This window comes from Scyliorhinus canicula, chromosome 9, assembly GCF_902713615.1.
Source record: "Scyliorhinus canicula chromosome 9, sScyCan1.1, whole genome shotgun sequence".
Taxonomy (NCBI): Eukaryota; Metazoa; Chordata; class Chondrichthyes; order Carcharhiniformes; family Scyliorhinidae; genus Scyliorhinus; species Scyliorhinus canicula.
This window is the reverse complement of record NC_052154.1, coordinates 1,018,885-1,045,354: the sequence shown is the minus strand read 5'-3', so window position 1 is coordinate 1,045,354 and position 26,470 is coordinate 1,018,885. Positions and strand designations below refer to the sequence as shown.

General features: G+C 52.7%; 1 protein-coding gene across 1 annotated transcript in view; it reads right to left on the bottom strand.

Annotated features, from left to right (window-relative positions):
- The window catches only part of LOC119972007 (protein CBFA2T1-like), a 105,956-nt gene that overhangs the window by 6,202 nt on the left and 73,284 nt on the right, over positions 1 to 26,470 (bottom strand). The window contains exons 4-7 of the mRNA XM_038808430.1: positions 25,557 to 25,738; positions 19,195 to 19,436; positions 14,900 to 14,991; positions 9,912 to 10,101 (exon numbers count right to left, since the gene is read on the bottom strand). Of these exons, the coding sequence (XP_038664358.1) occupies positions 9,912 to 10,101; positions 14,900 to 14,991; positions 19,195 to 19,436; positions 25,557 to 25,738 (706 nt within the window). The remainder of the gene's footprint in view (positions 1 to 9,911; positions 10,102 to 14,899; positions 14,992 to 19,194; positions 19,437 to 25,556; positions 25,739 to 26,470) is intronic.

The following is a 26,470-nucleotide window of genomic DNA, read 5'->3' as shown; positions in this document are numbered from 1 at the left end:
AGGACTGGTTCTGCTGAGATACAGGATCCACAGGGACTGTTCTCTCTGAGATACAGGATCCCAGGGACTGGTTCTCTCTGAGATACAGGACCCACAGGGACTGGTTCTCTCAGAGATACAGGACCCACAGGGACTGGTTCTCTCTGAGATACAGGACCCACAGGGACTGGTTCTGACTGAGATACAGGATCCACAGGGACTGGTTCTGACTGAGATACAGGACCCACAGGGACTGGTTCTGACTGAGATACAGGACCCACAGGGACTGGTTCTCTCTGAGATACAGGACCCGCAGGGACTGGTTCTGACTGAGATACAGGATCCACAGGGACTGGTTCTGACTGAGATACAGGCTCCACAGGGACTGGTTCTGACTGAGATACAGGACCCACAGGGACTGGTTCTCTCTGAGATACAGGATCCACAGGGACTGGTTCTGACTGAGATACAGGACCCACAGGGACTGGTTCTCTCTGAGTACAGGATCCACAGGGACTGGTTCTGACTGAGATACAGGACCCACAGGGACTGGTTCTGACTGAGATACAGGACCCACAGGGACTGGTTCTCTCTGAGATACAGGACCCACAGGGACTGGTTCTGACTGAGATACAGGATCCACAGGGACTGGTTCTCTCTGAGATACAGGATCCAGAGGGACTGGTTCTCTCTGAGATACAGGACCCACAGGGACTGGTTCTCTCTGAGATACAGGACCCACAGGGACTGGTTCTGACTGAGATACAGGATCCAGAGGGACTGGTTCTCTCTGAGATACAGGACCCACAGGGACTGGTTCTCTCTGAGATACAGGACCCACAGGGACTGGTTCTGACTGAGATACAGGACCCACAGGGACTGGTTCTCTCTGAGATACAGGACCCACAGGGACTGGTTCTCTCTGAGATACAGGATCCACAGGGACTGGTTCTCTCTGAGATACAGGATCCACAGGGACTGGTTCTCTCTGAGATACAGGACCCACAGGGACTGGTTCTCTCTGAGATACAGGATCCACAGGGACTGGTTCTCTCTGAGATACAGGATCCACAGGGACTGGTTCTCTCTGAGATACAGGACCCACAGGGACTGGTTCTCTCTGAGATACAGGATCCACAGGGACTGGTTCTCTCTGAGATACAGGATCCACAGGGACTGGTTCTCTCTGAGATACAGGACCCACAGGGACTGGTTCTGACTGAGATACAGGATCCACAGGGACTGGTTCTGACTGAGATACAGGACCCACAGGGACTGGTTCTCTCTGAGATACAGGATCCACAGGGACTGGTTCTCTCTGAGATACAGGATCCACAGGGACTGGTTCTGACTGAGATACAGGACCCACAGGGACTGGTTCTGACTGAGATACAGGACCCACAGGAACTGGTTCTGACTGAGATACAGGACCCACAGGGACTGGTTCTGACTGAGATACAGGATCCACAGGGACTGGTTCTCTCTGAGATACAGGATCCACAGGGACTGTTTCTCTCTGAGATACAGGATCCACAGGGACTGGTTCTGACTGAGATACAGGATCCACAGGGACTGGTTCTCTCTGAGATACAGGACCCACAGGGACTGGTTCTCTCAGAGATACAGGATCCACAGGGACTGGTTCTCTCTGAGATACAGGACCCACAGGGACTGGTTCTCTCTGAGATACAGGATCCACAGGGACTGGTTCTCTCTGAGATACAGGACCCACAGGGACTGGTTCTGACTGAGATACAGGATCCACAGGGACTGGTTCTCTCTGAGATACAGGATCCACAGGGACTGGTTCTCTCTGAGATACAGGACCCACAGGGACTGGTTCTGACTGAGATACAGGATCCACAGGGACTGGTTCTCTCTGAGATACAGGATCCACAGGGACTGGTTCTCTCTGAGATACAGGACCCACAGGGACTGGTTCTCTCTGAGATACAGGACCCACAGGGACTGGTTCTGACTGAGATACAGGATCCACAGGGACTGGTTCTCTCTGAGATACAGGACCCACAGGGACTGGTTCTCTCTGAGATACAGGACCCACAGGGACTGGTTCTGACTGAGATACAGGACCCACAGGGACTGGTTCTGACTGAGATACAGGACCCACAGGGACTGGTTCTCTCTGAGATACAGGATCCACAGGGACTGGTTCTGACTGAGATACAGGATCCACAGGGACTGGTTCTCTCTGAGATACAGGACCCACAGGGACTGGTTCTGACTGAGATACAGGACCCACAGGGACTGGTTCTGACTGAGATACAGGATCCACAGGGACTGGTTCTGACTGAGATACAGGATCCACAGGGACTGTTTCTGACTGAGATACAGGATCCACAGGGACTGGTTCTCTCTGAGATACAGGATCCACAGGGACTGGTTCTGACTGAGATACAGGACCCACAGGGACTGGCTCTGACTGAGATACAGGACCCACAGGGACTGGTTCTCTCTGAGATACAGGACCCACAGGGACTGGTTCTGACTGAGATACAGGACCCACAGGGACTGGTTCTGACTGAGATACAGGATCCACAGGGACTGGTTCTGACTGAGATACAGGATCCACAGGGACTGGTTCTCTCTGAGATACAGGATCCACAGGGACTGGTTCTCTCTGAGATACAGGATCCACAGGGACTGGTTCTGACTGAGATACAGGATCCACAGGGACTGGTTCTGACTGAGATACAGGACCCACAGGGACTGGTTCTGACTGAGATACAGGATCCACAGGGACTGGTTCTGACTGAGATACAGGACCCACAGGGACTGGTTCTGACTGAGATACAGGACCCACAGGGACTGGTTCTCTCTGAGATACAGGATCCACAGGGACTGGTTCTCTCTGAGATACAGGATCCACAGGGACTGGTTCTGACTGAGATACAGGATCCACAGGGACTGGTTCTCTCTGAGATACAGGATCCACAGGGACTGGTTCTCTCTGAGATACAGGACCCACAGGGACTGGTTCTGACTGAGATATAGGATCCACAGGGACTGGTTCTGACTGAGATACAGGACCCACAGGGACTGGTTCTGACTGAGATACAGGATCCACAGGGACTGGTTCTCTCTGAGATACAGGATCCACAGGGACTGGTTCTCTCTGAGATACAGGACCCACAGGGACTGGTTCTGACTGAGATACAGGATCCACAGGACTGGTTCTCTCTGAGATACAGGACCCACAGGGACTGGTTTCTGACTGAGATACAGGATCCACAGGGACTGGTTCTGACTGAGATACAGGACCCACAGGGACTGGTTCTCTCTGAGATACAGGATCCACAGGGACTGGTTCTGACTGAGATTCAGGATCCACAGGGACTGGTTCTGACTGAGATACAGGACCCACAGGGACTGGTTCTGACTGAGATACAGGACCCACAGGGACTGGTTCTGACTGAGATACAGGATCCACAGGGACTGGTTCTCTCTGAGATACAGGATCCACAGGGACTGGTTCTCTCTGAGATACAGGACCCACAGTGACTGTTTCTCTCAGAGATACAGGACCCACAGGGACTGGTTCTCTCTGAGATACAGGACCCACAGGGACTGGTTCTGACTGAGATACAGGACCCACAGGGACTGGTTCTGACTGAGATACAGGACCCACAGGGACTGGTTCTGACTGAGATACAGGATCCACAGCGACTGGTTCTGACTGAGATACAGGACCCACAGGGACTGGTTCTCTCTGAGATACAGGATCCACAGGGATTGGTTCTCTCTGAGATACAGGATCCACAGCGACTGGTTCTCTCTGAGATACAGGATCCACAGGGACTGGTTCTCTCTGAGATACAGGACCCACAGGGACTGGTTCTCTCTGAGATACAGGATCCACAGCGACTGGTTCTCTCTGAGATCCAGGATCCACAGGGACTGGTTCTGACTGAGATACAGGACCCACAGGGACTGGTTCTCTCTGAGATACAGGACCCACAGGGACTGGTTCTCTCTGAGATACAGGATCCACAGCGACTGGTTCTCTCTGAGATACAGGATCCACAGGGACTGGTTCTGACTGAGATACAGGATCCACAGGGACTGGTTCTGACTGAGATACAGGATCCACAGGGACTGGTTCTCTCTGAGATACAGGATCCACAGGGACTGGTTCTCTCTGAGATACAGGATCCACAGGGACTGGTTCTGACTGAGATACAGGATCCACAGGGACTGGTTCTGACTGAGATACAGGATCCACAGGGACTGGTTCTCTCTGAGATACAGGCTCCACAGGGACTGGTTCTCTCTGAGATACAGGACCCACAGGGACTGGTTCTGACTGAGATACAGGACCCACAGGGACTGGTTCTCTCTGAGATACAGGACCCACAGGGACTGGTTCTCTCTGAGATACAGGATCCACAGGGACTGGTTCTCTCTGAGATACAGGACCCACAGGGACTGGTTCTGACTGAGATACAGGATCCACAGGGACTGGTTCTCTCTGAGATACAGGATCCACAGGGACTGGTTCTCTCTGAGATACAGGACCCACAGGGACTGGTTCTGACTGAGATACAGGATCCACAGGGACTGGTTCTCTCTGAGATACAGGATCCACAGGGACTGGTTCTCTCTGAGATACAGGACCCACAGGGACTGGTTCTCTCTGAGATACAGGACCCACAGGGACTGGTTCTGACTGAGATACAGGATCCACAGGGACTGGTTCTCTCTGAGATACAGGACCCACAGGGACTGGTTCTCTCTGAGATACAGGACCCACAGGGACTGGTTCTGACTGAGATACAGGACCCACAGGGACTGGTTCTGACTGAGATACAGGACCCACAGGGACTGGTTCTCTCTGAGATACAGGATCCACAGGGACTGGTTCTGACTGAGATACAGGATCCACAGGGACTGGTTCTCTCTGAGATACAGGACCCACAGGGACTGGTTCTGACTGAGATACAGGACCCACAGGGACTGGTTCTGACTGAGATACAGGATCCACAGGGACTGGTTCTGACTGAGATACAGGATCCACAGGGACTGTTTCTGACTGAGATACAGGATCCACAGGGACTGGTTCTCTCTGAGATACAGGATCCACAGGGACTGGTTCTGACTGAGATACAGGACCCACAGGGACTGGTTCTGACTGAGATACAGGACCCACATGGACTGGTTCTCTCTGAGATACAGGACCCACAGGGACTGGTTCTGACTGAGATACAGGACCCACAGGGACTGGTTCTGACTGAGATACAGGATCCACAGGGACTGGTTCTGACTGAGATACAGGATCCACAGGGACTGGTTCTCTCTGAGATACAGGATCCACAGGGACTGGTTCTCTCTGAGATACAGGATCCACAGGGACTGGTTCTGACTGAGATACAGGATCCACAGGGACTGGTTCTGACTGAGATACAGGACCCACAGGGACTGGTTCTGACTGAGATACAGGATCCACAGGGACTGGTTCTGACTGAGATACAGGACCCACAGGGACTGGTTCTGACTGAGATACAGGACCCACAGGGACTGGTTCTCTCTGAGATACAGGATCCACAGGGACTGGTTCTCTCTGAGATACAGGATCCACAGGGACTGGTTCTGACTGAGATACAGGATCCACAGGGACTGGTTCTCTCTGAGATACAGGATCCACAGGGACTGGTTCTCTCTGAGATACAGGACCCACAGGGACTGGTTCTGACTGAGATATAGGATCCACAGGGACTGGTTCTGACTGAGATACAGGACCCACAGGGACTGGTTCTGACTGAGATACAGGATCCACAGGGACTGGTTCTCTCTGAGATACAGGATCCACAGGGACTGGTTCTCTCTGAGATACAGGACCCACAGGGACTGGTTCTGACTGAGATACAGGATCCACAGGGACTGGTTCTCTCTGAGATACAGGACCCACAGGGACTGGTTCTGACTGAGATACAGGATCCACAGGGACTGGTTCTGACTGAGATACAGGACCCACAGGGACTGGTTCTCTCTGAGATACAGGATCCACAGGGACTGGTTCTGACTGAGATTCAGGATCCACAGGGACTGGTTCTGACTGAGATACAGGACCCACAGGGACTGGTTCTGACTGAGATACAGGACCCACAGGGACTGGTTCTGACTGAGATACAGGATCCACAGGGACTGGTTCTCTCTGAGATACAGGATCCACAGGGACTGGTTCTCTCTGAGATACAGGACCCACAGTGACTGGTTCTCTCAGAGATACAGGACCCACAGGGACTGGTTCTCTCTGAGATACAGGACCCACAGGGACTGGTTCTGACTGAGATACAGGACCCACAGGGACTGGTTCTGACTGAGATACAGGACCCACAGGGACTGGTTCTGACTGAGATACAGGATCCACAGCGACTGGTTCTGACTGAGATACAGGACCCACAGGGACTGGTTCTCTCTGAGATACAGGATCCACAGGGATTGGTTCTCTCTGAGATACAGGATCCACAGCGACTGGTTCTCTCTGAGATACAGGATCCACAGGGACTGGTTCTCTCTGAGATACAGGACCCACAGGGACTGGTTCTCTCTGAGATACAGGATCCACAGCGACTGGTTCTCTCTGAGATCCAGGATCCACAGGGACTGGTTCTGACTGAGATACAGGACCCACAGGGACTGGTTCTCTCTGAGATACAGGACCCACAGGGACTGGTTCTCTCTGAGATACAGGATCCACAGCGACTGGTTCTCTCTGAGATACAGGATCCACAGGGACTGGTTCTGACTGAGATACAGGATCCACAGGGACTGGTTCTGACTGAGATACAGGATCCACAGGGACTGGTTCTCTCTGAGATACAGGATCCACAGGGACTGGTTCTCTCTGAGATACAGGATCCACAGGGACTGGTTCTGACTGAGATACAGGATCCACAGGGACTGGTTCTGACTGAGATACAGGATCCACAGGGACTGGTTCTCTCTGAGATACAGGCTCCACAGGGACTGGTTCTCTCTGAGATACAGGACCCACAGGGACTGGTTCTGACTGAGATACAGGACCCACAGGGACTGGTTCTGACTGAGATACAGGACCCACAGGGACTGGTTCTCTCTGAGATACAGGACCCACAGGGACTGGTTCTCTCTGAGATACAGGATCCACAGGGACTGGTTCTCTCTGAGATACAGGACCCACAGGGACTGGTTCTGACTGAGATACAGGATCCACAGGGACTGGTTCTCTCTGAGATACAGGACCCACAGGGACTGGTTCTCTCTGAGATACAGGACCCACAGGGACTGGTTCTGACTGAGATACAGGACCCACAGGGACGTGTTCTCTCTGAGATACAGGACCCACAGGGACTGGTTCTGACTGAGATTCAGGACCCACAGGGACTGGTTCCCTCTGAGATACAGAATCCACAGGGACTGGTTCTCTCTGAGATACAGGACCCACAGGGACTGGTTCTGACTGAGATACAGGACCCACAGGGACTGGTTCCCTCTGAGATACAGAATCCACAGGGACTGGTTCTCTCCGAGATACAGGATCCACAGGGACTGGTTCTGACTGAGATACAGGATCCACAGGGACTGGTTCTGACTGAGATACAGGACCCACAGGGACTGGTTCTCTCTGAGATACAGGATCCACAGGGACTGGTTCTGACTGAGATACAGGATCCACAGGGACTGGTTCTGACTGAGATACAGGACCCACAGGGACTGGTTCTGACTGAGATACAGGATCCACAGGGACTGGTTCTGACTGAGATACAGGACCCACAGGGACTGGTTCTGACTGAGATACAGGACCCACAGGGACTGGTTCTGACTGAGATACAGGATCCACAGGGACTGGTTCTGACTGAGATACAGGATCCACAGGGACTGGTTCCCTCTGAGATACAGGATCCACAGGGACTGGTTCCCTCTGAGATACAGGATCCACAGGGACTGGTTCTCTCTGAGATACAGGACCCACAGGGACTGGTTCTCTCTGAGATACAGGACCCACAGGGACTGGTTCTGACTGAGATACAGGACCCACAGGGACTGGTTCTGACTGAGATACAGGACCCACAGGGACTGGTTCTCTCTGAGATACAGGACCCACAGGGACTGGTTCTGACTGAGATACAGGACCCACAGGGACTGGTTCTCTCTGAGATACAGGACCCACAGGGACTGGTTCTCTCTGAGATACAGGACCCACAGGGACTGGTTCTGACTGAGATACAGGATCCACAGGGACTGGTTCTCTCTGAGATACAGGATCCACAGGGACTGGTTCTGACTGAGATACAGGACCCACAGGGACTGGTTCTGACTGAGATACAGGACCCACAGGGACTGGTTCTCTCTGAGATACAGGACCCACAGGGACTGGTTCTGACTGAGATACAGGACCCACAGGGACTGGTTCTGACTGAGATACAGGACCCACAGCGACTGGTTCTCTCTGAGATACAGGATCCACAGGGACTGGTTCTCTCTGAGATACAGGATCCACAGGGACTGGTTCTGACTGAGATACAGGACCCACAGCGACTGGTTCTCTCTGAGATACAGAACCCACAGGGACTGGTTCTGACTGAGATACAGGACCCACAGGGACTGGTTCTGACTGAGATACAGAATCCACAGGGACTGGTTCTCTCTGAGATACAGGATCCACAGGGACTGGTTCTCTCTGAGATACAGGATCCACAGGGACTGGTTCTGACTGAGATACAGGACCCACAGGGACTGGTTCTGACTGAGATACAGGATCCACAGGGACTGGTTCTCATTGGGGTTGATGTATCTTTGCTGACTGCTGCATGGAGGAATAGGTGATAAAAGGAGAAATGAAATAAAAATCGCTTATTGTCACGAGAAGGCTTCAAATGAAGTTACCATGAAAAGCCCCTAGTTGCCACATTCCGGTGCCTGTTCAGGCTGGTACGAGAGGAAGAGTGAAGATTGTGATGGAATAATACCCTGAAGGGAGTGATAATGATTGAGAGAGTGTGAAAATGTACATTTGCTTCTTCCTTGTGGAACACAAAATGAAGAAATAAATATTGGAGCCGAAACTCGGTTGGATTCGGAGGTTCCTGATATTTGTAAAATAAAGAGCAAAGGGGAAATTCCTGTTGAGATGAAATGAAATGAAATGAAAATCGCTTATTGTCACACGTCGGCTTCAATGAAGTTACTGTGAAAAGCCCCTAGTCGCCACATTCCGGCGCCTGTTCGGGAGGCTGGTACGGGAATCGAACCGTGCTGCTGGCCTGCCTTAGTCTGCTTTCAAAGCCAGCGATTTAGCTGAGTGAGCTAAACCAACCATTGTGACAGAAATTCACCCCTTGGTCACAGCCAATATCTCCTCCAGGATATTATTGGTTTGGGCTGGTTTAGCTCATTGGGCTAAATCACTGGCTTTTAAAGCAGACCAAGGCAGGCCAGCAGCACGGTTCGATTCCCGTACCAGCCTCCCTGAACAGGCGCCGGAATTTTTCATTTTTTCATTTCATATAGAACATACAGTGCAGAAGGAAGCCATTCAGCCCATCGAATCTGCACCGACCCACTTAAAACCTCACTTTAACCCTATCCCCGTAACCCAATAACCCCTGCTAACTGACACGAAGGGCAATTTAGCCTGGCCAATCCACCTAACCTGCACGTCTCTGTGGGAGGAAACCGGAGCACCCGGAGGAAACCCACGCAGACACGGGGAGAACGTGCAGACTCCACACAGACAGTGACCCAAGCCGGGAATTGAACCTGGGACCCTGGCGCTATGAAGCCACAGTGCTAACCACTGTGCTACCGTGCTGCCCCTTACCAGGGATAGATTCCTGCCACATTTTGCAGGACAGATTGACACAATCTGGGGCCAAATGGCCTCCTTCTGCACTGTATTCTATGTTCTATGTAATGGAAGAATGGAAATTCTGTACCTCGTTGGGGATGTTCTGGGCTGGCAGAGTCCTGACTTTGCATTGAATTGACACCTTTCCTCATATTATCAGTGCCGCTATCCCGGAGGACCCAATGGTGAAGTTGTTCTCGGTCAGCTTCCTGGCAACGGCGCAGCACAGTCAGTGATTGGCGGGTCTTCTCCACCATATCCACCATACAGTTCAGGAGCTGAGAGTAAAAGACAGAAATCAGCCCAGTGAAGATAAAGAGAGGCTGAACTGAAGCAAGATTCAGGTGGGACAGAATATTCAGCCCTCAGAATGTCAGGAAACATTTTGCATTTATCAGAAGTGAGAATGGCCAACTAGTCCCCAGACAACTTTGACCACAAACACCAATAGGAGAACTAATCAGGCAACTTTGTTTTTCCTTCTGGGATGGGATGTGGGGATCACCGGCAGGACCACCATTTGTTGTATATGATTAATTACCCCATGATTCCCATTTCCGAGGGCAGTTAAGAATCCCAGAATACTTAAGGAAATGGTCCTAGACATAGTAGGTTAATTGGTGACCATTTTCCAAAATCTTTTAGAATCTTTTAGTTTCTACACATTGGAGGGTAATGAATGTAACCGCGGCAACACTGCTAGGGTGGCGACCACAGTGGAGAACCTGGTGCATGACGTCAGCAGCATGAGTGAAGGTGACCAAGGCGGGTTTAGTCAGTGACCAAGGCGTGGTTTAGTCAGTGACTAAGGCGTGGTTTAGTCGGTGACCAAGGCGTGGTTTAGTCAGTGACCAAGGCGTGGTTTAGTCAGTGACCAAGGCGTGGTTTAGTCAGTGACTAAGGCGTGGTTTAGTCAGTGACCAAGGCGTGGTTTAGTCAGTGACCAAGGCGTGGTTTAGTCAGTGACCAAGGCGTGGTTTAGTCAGTGACCAAGGCGTGGTTTAGTTGGTGACCAAGGCGTGGTTTAGTCAGTGACCAAGGCGTGGTTTAGTCAGTGACCAAGGCGTGGTTTAGTCAGTGACCAAGGCGTGGTTTAGTCAGTGACCAAGGTGTGGTTTAGTCAGTAACCAAGGCGTGGTTTAGTTGGTGACTAAGGTGTGGTTTAGTCAGTGACCAAGGCGTGGTTTAGTTGGTGACTAAGGTGTGGTTTAGTCAGTGACCAAGGCGTGGTTTAGTGGGTGACCAAGGCGTGGTTTAGTCAGTGACTAAGGCGTGGTTTAGTCAGTGACCAAGGCGTGGTTTAGTCAGTGACCAAGGCGTGGTTTAGTCAGTGACCAAGGCGTGGTTTAGTCAGTGACTAAGGCGTGGTTTAGTCGGTGACCAAGGCGTGGTTTAGTCAGTGACCAAGGCGTGGTTTAGTCAGTGACCAAGGCGTGGTTTAGTCAGTGACCAAGGCGTGGTTTAGTCAGTAACCAAGGCGTGGTTTAGTCAGTGACCAAGGCGTGGTTTAGTCAGTGACCAAGGCGTGGTTTAGTTGGTGACTAAGGTGTGGTTTAGTCAGTGACCAAGGCGTGGTTTAGTCGGTGACCAAGGCGTGGTTTAGTCAGTGACTAAGGCGTGGTTTAGTCAGTAACCAAGGCGTGGTTTAGTCAGTGACCAAGGGGCGGTTTAGTCAGTGACCAAGGCGTGGTTTAGTCAGTGACCAAGGCGTGGTTTAGTCAGTGACCAAGGCGTGGTTTAGTCAGTGACCAAGGCGTGGTTTAGTCAGTGACCAAGGCGTGGTTTAGTCAGTGACCAAGGCGTGGTTTAGTCAGTGAACAAGGCGTGGTTTAGTCGGTGACCAAGGCGTGGTTTAGTCAGTGACCAAGGCGTGGTTTAGTCAGTGATCAAGGCGTGGTTTAGTCAGTGACCAAGGCGTGGTTTAGTCGGTGACCAAGGCGTGGTTTAGTCAGTGACCAAGGCGTGGTTTAGTCAGTGAACAAGGCGTGGTTTAGTCGGTGACCAAGGCGTGGTTTAGTCAGTGACCAAGGCGTGGTTTAGTCAGTGACCAAGGCGTGGTTTAGTCAGTGACCAAGGCGTGGTTTAGTCAGTGACCAAGGCGTGGTTTAGTCAGTGACCAAGGCGTGGTTTAGTCAGTGAACAAGGCGTGGTTTAGTCGGTGACCAAGGCGTGGTTTAGTCAGTGACCAAGGCGTGGTTTAGTCAGTGATCAAGGCGTGGTTTAGTCAGTGACCAAGGCGTGGTTTAGTCGGTGACCAAGGCGTGGTTTAGTCAGTGACCAAGGCGTGGTTTAGTCAGTGAACAAGGCGTGGTTTAGTCGGTGACCAAGGCGTGGTTTAGTCAGTGACCAAGGCGTGGTTTAGTCAGTGATCAAGGCGTGGTTTAGTCGGTGACCAAGGCGTGGTTTAGTCAGTGACCAAGGCGGGTTTAGTCAGTGACCAAGGCGTGGTTTAGTCGGTGACCAAGGCGTGGTTTAGTCGGTGACCAAGGCGTGGTTTAGTCTGTGACCAAGGCGTGGTTTAGTCAGTGACCAAGGCGTGGTTTAGTCAGTGACCAAGGCGTGGTTTAGTTGGTGACCAAGGCGTGGTTTAGTCAGTAACCAAGGCGGGTTTAGTCAGTGACCAAGGCGTGGTTTAGTTGGTGACCAAGGCGTGGTTTAGTCAGTGACCAAGGCGTGGTTTAGTCAGTGACCAAGGCGTGGTTTAGTCAGTGACCAAGGCGTGGTTTAGTCAGTGAACAAGGCGTGGTTTAGTCGGTGACCAAGGCGTGGTTTAGTCAGTGAACAAGGCGTGGTTTAGTCGGTGACCAAGGCGTGGTTTAGTCAGTGACCAAGGCGTGGTTTAGTCAGTGACTAAGGCGTGGTTTAGTCGGTGACCAAGGCGTGGTTTAGTCAGTGACCAAGGCGTGGTTTAGTCAGTGACCAAGGCGTGGTTTAGTCAGTGACCAAGGCGTGGTTTAGTCAGTGACCAAGGCGTGGTTTAGTTAGTGACCAAGGTGTGGTTTAGTCAGTGACCAAGGCGTGGTTTAGTTGGTGACTAAGGTGTGGTTTAGTCAGTGACCAAGGCGTGGTTTAGTTGGTGACTAAGGTGTGGTTTAGTCAGTGACCAAGGCGTGGTTTAGTCGGTGACCAAGGCGTGGTTTAGTCAGTGACCAAGGCGTGGTTTAGTCAGTGACCAAGGCGTGGTTTAGTCGGTGATCAAGGCGTGGTTTAGTCGGTGACCAAGGCGTGGTTTAGTCAGTGACCAAGGCGTGGTTTAGTCAGTGACCAAGGCGTGGTTTAGTCAGTGACCAAGGCGTGGTTTAGTCAGTGACCAAGGCGTGGTTTAGTCAGTGACCAAGGCGTGGTTTAGTCAGTGACCAAGGCGTGGTTTAGTCAGTGACCAAGGCGTGGTTTAGTCGGTGACCAAGGCGTGGTTTAGTCGGTGACCAAGGCGGGTTTAGTTGGTGACCAAGTCGTGGTTTAGTCGGTGACCAAGGCGTGGTTTAGTCGGTGATCAAGGCGTGGTTTAGTCAGTGACCAAGGCGTGGTTTAGTCAGTGACCAAGGCGTGGTTTAGTCAGTGACCAAGGCGTGGTTTAGTCAGTGACCAAGGCGTGGTTTAGTCAGTGACCAAGGCGTGGTTTAGTCAGTGACCAAGGCGTGGTTTAGTCAGTGACCAAGGCGTGGTTTAGTCGGTGACCAAGGCGTGGTTTAGTCGGTGACCAAGGCGGGTTTAGTTGGTGACCAAGTCGTGGTTTAGTCGGTGACCAAGGCGTGGTTTAGTCGGTGATCAAGGCGTGGTTTAGTCGGTGACCAAGGCGTGGTTTAGTCGGTGACCAAGGCGGGTTTAGTTGGTGACCAAGGCGTGGTTTAGTCGGTGACCAAGGCGTGGTTTAGTCAGTGTCCAAGGCGCGGTTTAGTGGGTGAAGGCCACGGCCTTGGGGCTCGGCAGAATGTCCATCTCGCTGGGGAATGTGGCCCAGTGCTAGGCCAACCTTAATGGTGCCGCGTGCGCCCCCCCCCCCCCCCCCCCCCCCCCCCACCCAAAGGTCCCCCACTTCCCGCCGAGCATTGGGGCAGCGAGTCCAGCTCACCCGGGCTCTTTGCCTGTGAGGAAAGGTGGCCACTCACCTCCTTGGCTCCCACACAAGCCCCTCCGCCAGGTTCACGCAAGGTCTACTAATCGGCAGCAACGTGACTACTTGCTGGTGACGCTGATGAATCACGGGAGGCCGTTGTATATGGAGTGGCTCCCGTTAGGGATAATTGGTTTCTCGTCACACTTCGGTGAGATCCTGATTTTGCCGATGGCAGAAAGCCAGTTGCAGCGTAAACTATTCGGCGCCCGGCGCAATTCTCATTTTTTGGCCTCTCCCGCTATTCATTGACCTCATTTCACTTGAGCGAGAGCCAGAGAATCCAGCCCTTATCTGAGGGAGGGTGTTCCGATGGAGGGCGGGCAGTGAAGGTTTACCAGGCTGATTCCTGCGATGGTGGGATATGAGGAGAGACTAAGTTGGTTAGGATTATATTCATTGGAGTTTAGAAGAGTGAGAGGGAAGCTCAGAAACGTAGGATTAGACCGGGTAGATTCAGAAAGAATGGTGCCCCCAGACGATCGACATGGAAACCGTGTTCTCCAACACACTATGTACCCGCGACTCAGCCTCGATACAGCTGGAGGCACAACAGCAGGCAAAGTGGAGAAGGTTGCATCCTCCAATCCCCATGACAGAGGCTCTGGAGGATCTGGGTGGGGGGAGGTTGTGTGTTACCATCCCCACACGACCCACAGGGGGTCGCTGAAGGTCCCAACAGTGGGCTCACTATTTCCCCGAGATAAGGGAGGGAGCCGGGATGGTTCTGGCTGGGACTCGGAGTGTTGTTTAGTTGTTGTATTTCCAAACTCTGAGGAGGAAATAAACTACTTTTGACTGACTATTTTTGGACTCCTCATGGATTACAATACATGATATGGAAAATAAATGCAGCTAAAAATACTGAATATTCAGCCATTTCAGCTCATTTTGGACCAATCCCACCGCAAGGTTCCATCATCGACTATCTTAAACCTGGACAGCAAATTCCCCACACCTACATTATTCAGCTGCTTCCATTCCTCTGCCCACTCCCTGTCTGTCAAGCGATGATCAATTACTTCCTCCTGTCGGGATCTATGTGTTCCTGGAGCTGAAAACAAAACAAAGATCAGTAAAGGTCGGAAATTATAGCCCATCCTGGAAAATGCAGACCAAGTTCAAAGATGGTAACCAAACACTGGACCCCGCAGTCTGGGTAACTCCAGCCCTCCGGTGGCAACACTCAGCATGGGACCCCAATGTGAGCACTTTACAAAGCTGAAGCATCACAGATGCCAGTCTTCAGCCAATACAATTAATTCCACGTGATATCAAGAAGCGGCTGAAGGCACTGGATACTGCAAAGGCTATGGGCCCTGATGATATTCTGGCAATAGTACTGATGACCAGTGTTCCAGAACTTGCCTCACCCCTCGCCAAGCTGTTCCAGTACAGATGCAACACTGGCATCTACCCGGCAATGTGGAAAGTTGCCCAGATGTGTCCTGTACACAAGAAACAGGACAAATCCAACCCAGCCAATTACCGCCCTGTCAGTCTACTCTCAATCATCAGTAACGTGATGGAAGGTGTTATCAACAGTGCGATCAAGCAGCACTTACTCAGCAATAACCTACTCACGGACACTCAGTTTGGGTTCCCCCAGGGTCACTCAGCTCCTGACCTCATTACAGCCTTGGTTCAAACATGGACAAAAGAGCTGACTGCCAGAGGTGAGGTGAGAGTGACTGCCCTGATATCAAGGCAGCATTTGACCGAGTGCGGCATCAAGGATCCCGAGCTAAACTGGGGTCAATGGGAATCAGGGGGGAAACTCTCCGCTGGTTGGGGTCATACCCGGCACAAAGGGAGATGGTTGTGGTGGTTGGAGCTCAACTATCTCAGCTCCAGGACATCACTGCAGGTTATTACAACCCCCGACCAGACCCCAACAGTGACTAGGACACAGGACAGAAACCCCAATATTTTATTTAAATTTTGTAAGACAGGGAGGAAAGGATTCCTCGCTCCAGGAGTGATTTTACCCAAAATAGGGATATGGTAAATTAAAACAAACTTTATTAATAATAATCGCTTATTGTCACAAGTAGGCTTCAATGAAGTTACTCTGAAAAGCCCCTAGTCGCCACATTCCGGCATCTGTTCTGGGAGGCTGGTACGGGAATTGAACCCGCGCTGTTAGCCTTCTTCTGCATTGCAAGCCAGCTGTTTAGCCCATTGTGCTAAACCAGCCCCAATATTACCAACACAGTATTGGAATATATTTAATATTACACCAGAAAATAGCTTGTACCCTTAACCAATGCTAATCAATACAGTGACACTGTAACCCTCAACTGCTATCTTTATTCCCACTCAAACAACAGAAACAAATCTCAGTTCTCAATCCGCTGCTAAATACAGTTAGCACCCAGGAATACCTGCTATACAGGGATGTTCTCGGAGACTGTTTTAAAGAAAAGACCTGAATTCTGTCAGAACCATGCAGAAACTTTGGCTGCATTTCTTCAGAATATGTTTCTCAACTTGTTTCAGCTCACCTTCTAATCAGGCATGTCTGAACTGCTTGGAAAGAACCTCCGAATCTATCCGCAGACATCTTGTACTGAACTGTGCTGAGAGGAAAATGCTTGACTTCTGCTCACAGCTCCATTTAAATCTTAACCAAATTGCTTTTCTGCAGAATGCCTGTTACCTTAACTCCTCCCAGTAATTACAAAGGGTCATCTGGACTCGAAATGTTAGCTCTTTTCTCTCCCTACAGATGCTGCCAGACCTGCTGAGATTTTCCAGCATTTTCTCTTTCATTTCAGATTCCAGCATCTGCAGTAATTTTCTTTTATTTAATTACATTAACGTACCAAGCTGAAATCTAATTAACTCCACAGGGAACCCCCCCCTTAATCCAAACCAAACTGCATTAGCCCAAGCTTTTTACAATGCCTTAATTGCACCCCTGGTTCATAAAATATACTTGCCTTTTGAACCAGGATTCTTGTTACAAACGCCACTAACTAAGGCTTTTAACCATTAATGCACTAATACCTATAATACACTAACATTCATCACAATGTGTTCCTGGTGTAGTCTCAAGGCCCAACCATTCTCAGCTGCTTTATCAATGATCTTCCCTCCACCATAAGGTTAGGAATGGGGATGTTTGCTGATGATTACATAATGTTCAGCATGTTTTGTGACTCCTCAGATACTAAAACAGTCCATATCTAAATGCAGCAAGAGCGGACAATATCCAGGCTTGGGTTCATAAATGGCAAACAACATTCAGGCCACACAAGTGCCAGGGAATGACCATGTCCAACAAGAGAGATTCCCACCATCTCTTGTTGACATTCAGTGGCCATTGCTATCATTGAATTCCCCATTGGGGTTACCATGGACTAGCCATATAAATACCACGACTACGAGAGAAGGTCAGGGCTGGGAATTCTGCAGCGAGTAACTCACCTCCTGACTCCCCAAAGCCTGTCCACCTTTTAGAAGACACAAGTCAGGAGTGTAATGGAATACTCTCCACTTGCCTGGATGAGCGCAGCTCCAACAATGCTCAAGAAACTCAACACCATCCAGGACAAAGCAGCCACCTATCCACTTCCTTCAACATCCCTCCACCAGTGCAGGAGTGTGCACCATCTGCGAGAAGCAGTATAGCAACTCACTACACTTCCTTTGACATCACCTTCCAAACTCACAATCTCTGCCATCTAGAAGGAGAAAGACAGCAGACACACGGGAACCCCACCACCCTGAGGTTCCCCTCCAGACACTCACTACCCTAACTGGGAAATATATCGGCCACTCCTTCACTGTCGGTGGGGCAAAATCCTAGAACTCTCTCCCTAAAAGCACAGTGGGTGTACCTACACCTCAGGGACTGCAACGGTTCAAGAAGGCAGCTCACCACCACTTTCTGAAGGGCAATTAGGGATGGGCAATAAATGCTGGGCTCACCAGCAACACCCACATTCCAAGAAAGAACTTGAAAGAATTGGCGACTGGCAGATCTGTCTGAATGTTTAGCCAAATTGGAACATGAAGGGGATTGAAGCTGAACTCAATGTCAAATATGATGTCAATGTGTTGTGAATATCCAGTCCATGATTCATGTTAATATTTTAGAGGTGATGCTTACTTCTGGGAAGACTATTGTTGTAAAGGTAAGATAATTAAAATGTCAGGCTTTAGAGATTGCAAAAGATCTCAAGTAATGGTAGGTTAAAAAGGTCAGAATAGAAGAAATGGAGCTCTCAAACAGCAGGTGGGCTGACTTAGCTGGAGACATTGAGACATGAGGAGGGAATCTCCACGCTGCCCACACCCCCCTGGCGTTTTGCAAGGTGGCTGGATTGGCTGGTGGCAGGATCCTCTGATCCGGTCACTGTCAGAGGAACTGGCCATTCTATCCACCCCCTGGCTGGTGTTTGCCGCTGGAGTTGGTCGAGGCAGCTGGAGGTGGCTGGGGTGGGTTTGCTGGTGATTGGACCCTGTGTCCCGGACATACTCTCACCATCAGGGTGACGGCTGCCATTGTGAATGATATTGTGGATGATTATCTCAGCCCCGTGCACAGGTTGTTGGTGCTCACTTTGATGAACTGTGAAATATCCTTGAGAGAATAGTGGAAGCAGAGCAGAGAATCCTGTTACTCGATAGGGTAATTTGACTGCTGCATGATATGTTGTTTCTGCTGACTGAGTCAGGAGTTGGGGGCAGACAGCGAGTGTTATGCGCCAGGTCTCTTGACGAATTCCCAGTCGAATTTGAGAATTGGCTGCCATGCTTTCGCAATCTCGATTTGAAGGTTGGTCGTTTCGAGTTCGACGGAGCACATTGTCTCCTGTCTTTGAGGCCTGGTTTGGTCACGGGTCTCACTGTGTCCTGTCCTTGGCCCTCGTCAAGAGACTTTGGACATGGCTGGCCACGTTGGGATGTCGCCTCCCGCCAGAGCTTAGGTTTCTTGTTGCTTGGACGATGCACGATGGCGTAGCGGAGGTGAAGGCGCATTAATCGATGGAACTGTGGAGGGATACGGAATGCTACTTGACGATGGCTTTGACCTTTCCAAGCTCTATGGAGGGGGTTATTATTCTGCAGTTCATCAATAATCCTGAACAATATTCCCCTATGATTATGCGGCTAACTTTATAATATATGAGTAGGGAGATTGCCTGTTATTGTGCAATGGCAAAAACACTGACTGACTGACAGGCTGGTGTTAGACTGATACTTTGGGTACCTACTGACTGAGATGCGGGGAGTAAATTATTGAGCTGACCTGCAGGCCGATGCTGATTTTGGAGATGTCTGTGTTCTTGATGCCTGTAAATGCCCCTGTAGTGGTGGGCCAGAGCCATGTCCTGCAGTCGGTACTGTTGCTGTTGTGGTGGTTCCTGCTGCGGCAGTCCATTGGGTTGCTGGTTGCTCCCATCACTGGGACTGAAACTGGGGCTGAGTGTAAATGGCCTTTTACTGCGTTCTGCGTGTTGTGGATCACGAGCTAACCAATTCTCTTTGGTCCTGCAAAAGAAGCAGAGATAATGTCAACAATCAAGTGTCAAGTTAAAAGCAAGAAATTCCCCACTCTGGGAGAGGAGATGATTCCTCCAGCTGTTGTCGGAATGTGGGAAATGAGGGCGATTGAAGTCACAACACAGAAGTTGAAGGCTTACATTTTTATGACTAAATTCATGGGAAATTGAGGCACTTTCCAGAGATACCCTGTCAATTGACAGAATTACCATAAAAGGGGTTGGCTAATGGGTGGCACACTGTTAGCACAGCTGCCTCACAGCGCCAAGGACCTGGGTTTGATTCCCGGCTTGGGTCACTGTCTGTGCGGAGTCTGCACGTTCTCCCCGTGTCGGCGTGGGTTTCCTCCGGGTGCTCCGGTCTTCTCCCCAGTCCAAAGATGTGCAGGTTAGGTGGATTGGACATGATCAATGCCCAGGGTGACGTGGATTGGGCAGGGGAGTGGGCCGAGATACACCCTATTTCGGAGGGTCAGTGTGGAATCGATGGGCCGAATGGCCTCCTTCAGCACTGCAGGGGTTCAATGGATTGGTCCATATTATCTTCTCCGATATTCAGTGAGAACATGACTGATCTGATAATCCTCAACTCCACTTTCTCATAACCCTCGATTCCCTTACTGATTAAAAATCTGTCTATCTCAGCCTTGAACATACTTAACGGCCCGGCCCCTACAGCTCTCTGCGGTAACGACCCGGCCTCTACAGCTCTCTGCGGTAACGGCTCGGCCTCTACAGCTCTCTGCGGTAACGGCCCGGCCCCTACAGCTCTCTGCGGTAACGGCCCGGCCCCTACAGCTCTCTGCGGTAACGGCCCGGCCCCTACAGCTCTCTGCGGTAACGGCCCAGCCTCTACAGCTCTCTGCGGTAACGGCCCGGCCCCTACAGCTCTCTGCGGTAACGACCCGGCCTCTACAGCTCTCTGCGGTAACGGCCCGGCCCCTACAGCTCTCTGCGGTAACGGCCCGGGTCTACAGCTCTCTGCGGTAACGGCCCGGCCCCTACAGCTCTCTGCGGTAACGGCCCGGCCTCTACAGCTCTCTGCGGTAACGGCCCGGCCTCTACAGCTCTCTGCGGTAACGGCCCGGCCCCTACAGCTCTCTGCGGTAACGACCCGGCCTCTACAGCTCTCTGCGGTAACGGCCCGGCCTCTACAGCTCTCTGCGGTAACGGCCCGGCCCCTACAGCTCTCTGCGGTAACGGCCCGGCCCCTACAGCTCTCTGCGGTAACGGCCCGGCCTCTACAGCTCTCTGCGGTAACGGCCCGGCCCCTACAGCTCTCTGCGGTAACGGCCCAGCCCCTACAGCTCTCTGCGGTAACGGCCCGGCCTCTACAGCTCTCTGCGGTAACGACCCGGCCTCTACAGCTCTCTGCGGTAACGGCTCGGCCTCTACAGCTCTCTGCGGTAACGGCCCGGCCCCTACAGCTCTCTGCGGTAACGGCCCGGCTCCTACAGCTCTCTGCGGTAACGACCCGGCCCCTACAGCTCTCTGCGGTAATGGCCCGGCCTCTACAGATCTCTGCGGTAACGGCCCGGCCTCTACAGCTCTCTGCGGTAACGGCCCGGCCTCTACAGCTCTCTGCGGTAACGACCCAGCCCCTACAGCTCTCTGCGGTAACGACCCAGCCTCTACAGCTCTCTGCGGTAACGGCCCGGCCTCCACAGCTCTCTGCGGTAACGACCCGGCCCCTGCAGCTCTCTGCGGTAACGACCCGGCCCCTACAGCTCTCTGCGGTAACGGCCCAGCACCTACAGCTCTCTGCGGTAATGGCCCGGCCCCTACAGCTCTCTGCGGTAACGGCCCGGCCTCTACAGCTCTCTGCGGTAACGGCCCAGCCCCTACAGCTCTCTGCGGTAACGACCCGGCCTCTACAGCTCTCTGCGGTAACGGCCCGGCCCCTACAGCTCTCTGCGGTAACGGCCCGGCCCCTACAGCTCTCTGCGGTAACGGCCCGGCCCCTACAGCTCTCTGCGGTAACGGCCCGGCCCCTACAGCTCTCTGCGGTAACGGCCCAGCCCCTACAGCTCTCTGCGGTAACGACCCGGCCCCTACAGCTCTCTGCGGTAACGGCCCGGCCCCTACAGCTCTCTGCGGTAACGGCCCGGCCTCTACAGCTCTCTGCGGTAACGGCCCGGCCTCTACAGCTCTCTGCGGTAACGGCCCAGCCTCTACAGCTCTCTGCGGTAACGGCCCGGCCTCTACAGCTCTCTGCAGTAACGGCCCGGCCCCTACAGCTCTCTGCGGTAACGGCCCGGCCTCTACAGCGCTCTGCAGTAACGGCCCGGCCCCTACAGCTCTCTGCGGTAACGGCCCGGCCCCTACAGCTCTCTGCGGTAACGGCCCGGCCCCTACAGCTCTCTGCGGTAACGGCCCGGCCCCTACAGCTCTCTGCGGTAACGGCCCGGCCCCTACAGCTCTCTGCGGTAACGGCCCGGCCCCTACAGCTCTCTGCGGTAACGGCCCGGCCCCTACAGCTCTCTGCGGTAACGGCCCGGCCTCTACAGCTCTCTGCAGTAACGGCCCGGCCCCTACAGCTCTCTGCGGTAACGGCCCGGCCTCTACAGCTCTCTGCGGTAACGGCCCGGCCTCTACAGCTCTCTGCGGTAACGGCCCGGCCCCTACAGCTCTCTGCGGTAACGGCCCGGCCCCTACAGCTCTCTGCGGTAACGGCCCGGCCTCTACAGCTCTCTGCGGTAACGGTCCGGCCCCTACAGCGCTCTGCAGTAACGGCCCGGCCCCTACAGCTCTCTGCAGTAACGGCCCGGCCTCTACAGCTCTCTGCGGTAACGGCCCGGCCCCTACAGCTCTCTGCGGTAACGGCCCGGCCCCTACAGCTCTCTGCGGTAACGGCCCGGCCTCTACAGCTTTCTGCGGTAACGGCCCGGCCCCTACAGCTCTCTGCGGTAACGGCCCGGCCTCTACAGCTCTCTGTGGTAACGACCCTGCCCCTACAGCTCTCTGCGGTAACGACCCGGCCCCTACAGCTCTCTGCGGTAACGGCCCAGCCTCTACAGCTCTCTGCGGTAACGGCCCGGCCTCTACAGCTCTCTGCGGTAACGGCCCGGCCCCTACAGCTCTCTGCGGTAACGACCCGGCCTCTACAGCTCTCTGCGGTAACGACCCGGCCTCTACAGCTCTCTGCGGTAACGGCCCGGCCCCTACAGCTCTCTGCGGTAACGGCCCGGCCTCTACAGCTCTCTGCGGTAACGGCCCGGCCTCTACAGCTCTCTGCGGTAACGGCCCGGCCCCTACAGCTCTCTGCGGTAACGGCCCGGCCCCTACAGCTCTCTGCGGTAACGGCCCGGCCCCTACAGCTCTCTGCGGTAACGGCCCGGCCTCTACAGCTCTCTGCGGTAACGGCCCGGCCTCTACAGCTCTCTGCGGTAACGGCCCAGCCCCTACAGCTCTCTGCGGTAACGCCCCGCCCCCACCACTATCTGCGGTAACGGCCCGGCCTCTACAGCTCTCTGCGGTAACGGCCCGGCCCCTACAGCTCTCTGCGGTAACGGCCCGGCCCCTACAGCTCTCTGCGGTAACGGCCCGGCCCCTACAGCTCTCTGCGGTAACGACCCGGCCCCTACAGCTCTCTGCGGTAACGGCCCGGCCCCTACAGCTCTCTGCGGTAACGGCCCGGCCTCTACAGCTCTCTGCGGTAACGGCCCGGCCCCTACAGCTCTCTGCGGTAACGGCCCGGCCCCTACAGCTCTCTGCGGTAACGGCCCGGCCCCTACAGCTCTCTGCGGTAACGGCCCGGCCTCTACAGCTCTCTGCGGTAACGGCCCGGCCCCTACAGCTCTCTGCGGTAACGGCCCGGCCCCTACAGCTCTCTGCGGTAACGGCCCGGCCCCTACAGCTCTCTGCGGTAACGGCCCGGCCCCTACAGCTCTCTGCGGTAACGGCCCGGCCCCTACAGCTCTCTGCGGTAACGGCCCAGTCCCTACAGCTCTCTGTGGTAACGGCCCGGCCCCTACAGCTCTCTGCGGTAACGGCCCGGCCTCTGCAGCTCTCTGCGGTAACGGCCCGGCCTCTACAGCTCTCTGCGGTAACGGCCCGGCCTCTGCAGCTCTCTGCGGTAACGGCCCGGCCCCTACAGCTCTCTGCGGTAACGGCCCGGCCTCTGCAGCTCTCTGTGGTAACGGCCCGGCCTCTACAGCTCTCTGCGGTAACGGCCCGGCCCCTACAGCTCTCTGCGGTAACGGCCCGGCCCCTACAGCTCTCTGCGGTAACGGCCCGGCCCCTACAGCTCTCTGCGGTAACGGCCCGGCCCCTACAGCTCTCTGCGGTAACGGCCCGGCCCCTACAGCTCTCTGCGGTAAAGAAATCTACAGATTCACAACCCTCTGAGAGAGGAAATTCCTCCTCATATCGGTCTGAAATGGGTACTCTGAGATTCTGCCCTCTGGTCCTAGACTCTCCCACAACGTACAGAGATAGAAACATACAGAGCAAATAGAAGCAGGAGGAGGCCATTTGGCCCATCGAGCCTGCTCTGCCATTCATTATGATCATGGCTGATTATCAAGTTCAACACCCTGATCCCACCATTCCCTATATCCATGATCCCTTTAGCCTAACGTTGGCAGTGGGAAAAATACTTGAATCCATTATCAAGGACTTTATAGTGAGACATTTAGAAAGCAGTGGCAGGATCAGTCAGAGTCAGCATGGATTTCTGAAGGGAAAATCACACTTGACAAAACTGTTGGAATTCTTTGAAGAGATAACCAGTACAGTCCACAAGGGGGAGCCAGTCAATGTGGTATATTTGGACTTTCAAAAGCCGTTTGACAAAGTCCCACATAAGAGATTATTGTGCAAAATTAAAGCGCATGGGATTGGGGGAAATGTATTGAGGTGGATAGAAAACTGGTTGGGATTAATGTGTCCTTTTCAGCTTGGCAGGCAGTAACTAGCGGGGTACCACGGGGATCGGTGCTGGGACCCCAGCTATTCACAATATATATTAATGATTTGGATGAGGGAACAAAATGTAACATCTCAAAGTTTGCAGATGATATCAAGTTAGGTGGGATGGTGAATTGTGACGAGGATTCAGGGATCCTACAGCATGATCTGGACAGGTTGGGCGAGTGGGCAAACCAATGGCAGATGCAGTATAATTTGGATAAGTGTGAGGTTATTCACTTTGGAAGCAAAAACAGGAAGACAGATTACTACCTGAATGGTTGTAAATTGGGAGAGGGGAGTGTGCAGCGGGACCTGGGTGTCCTTGTGCACCAGTCGCTGAAGGTAAGCATGCAGGTGCAGCAGGCGGTAAAGAAGGCTAATGGTATGTTGGCCTTCATTGTGAGAGGTTTCGAGTATAGAAGCAGGGATGTGTTGCTGCAATTATACAGGGTCTTGGTGAGGCCACACCTGGAGTATTGTGTGCAGTTTTGGTCTCCTTCTCTGAGGAAGGATGTTGTTGCTCTCGAGGGAGTGCAGCGAAGGTTTACCAGACTAATTCCAGGGATGGCGGGACTGTCATATGAGGAGAGATTGACTAGGTTGGGATTTTTCTCGTTGGGGTTCAGAAGAATGAGGGGGGATCTCATAGAGACTAATAAAATTCTAACAGGACTAGACAGGGTAGATGCAGGGAAGATGTTACCAATGATGGGTGTGTCCAGAACCAGGGGTCACAGTCTGAGGATTCAGGGTAAACCATTTCGGACAGAGATAAGGAGACATTTCTTTACAAAGAGTGGTGAGCCTGTGGAATTCATTACCACAGGAAGTAGTTGATGATAAAACTTTGAATATATTCAAGAGATGGCTGGATATAGCACTTGGAGAGAATGGGTTCAAAGGCTATGGGGAGAAAGCAGGATTAGGCTATTGAGTTGGATGATCAGCGAAGATTGTGATGAATGGCGGAGCAGGCTCGAAGGGCCTCCTCCTGCTCCTATCTTCTGTGTATCCATGTAAAGGGTTTTGGGCCAATAAGAACACAGAGGTATGGGTAACAAAGCACATGGTATCACAGGTAAGATGGCTGAATACTCTGCAGGTCCCAGCTTTCTGCCCTGTCTTGAGAGGTGAGTGAAGATGAGAAACAGAGAGCTTCAGGGCCGATGAGGTCTCCGTGAGGTGATACCACACCCACCTGTCAGGGGTCTTTCGTTTGCCATTTCCATTCACTTTTCGCAGGATTTCCGAGGAGTTACTGGCCGAGGTGTAATTGACATTCAGAAGCAGCTGTTGGTGCTGGGCCAGGTACTGAGCTGGTGTTTGATTTGCAAGGCGAGCACAATAGAGAAGTTCCTGTTGTAACAATGGCAGATTAGCCTGAAATAAGGAGAATAACAATAAAGAGCAGAGTGAGAAACAGCTTATCTGGCCCACAGTCCCACCTCACCTGGAGCACGCAGCAGACTTGACAACATTGAGTCTATTACCAATGCTCCATTTCCATCGTTTCCATCACAACCTGCCCTAAAATAATCCAATATTTCTGTTAACCTCTCACTCACAGTTAATCCACATTCAACATAGACACTGACTCTGCGACTTTGACAGGCGTCTATTACAATCCCAGAACATAACAGTGGCTAGGATACTGGGGAGGAGAGTTCAATTGTTCTTAGAAAATGAAAGTTAAAGGAGAAGGTCAGAGTGCAGGTTAATGATGGTGAGAGGGCAGGTTAATGATGGTGAGAGGGCAGGTTAATGATGGTCAGAGGGCAGGTTAATGATGGTCAGAGGGCAGGTTAATGATGGTGAGAGGGCAGGTTAATGATGGTGAGAGGGCAGGTTAGTGATGGTGACAGGGCAGGTTAGTGATGGTGAGAGGGCAGGTTAATGATGGTCAGAGGGCAGGTTAATGATGGTGAGAGGGCAGGTTAATGATGGTCAGAGTGCAGGTTAATGATGGTGAGAGGGCAGGTTAGTGATGGTGAGAGGGCAGGTTAATGATGGTCAGAGGGCAGGTTAATGATGGCGAGAGGGCAGGTTAATGATGGTCAGAGGGCAGGTTAATGATGGTGAGAGGGCAGGTTAATGATGGTGAGAGGGCAGGTT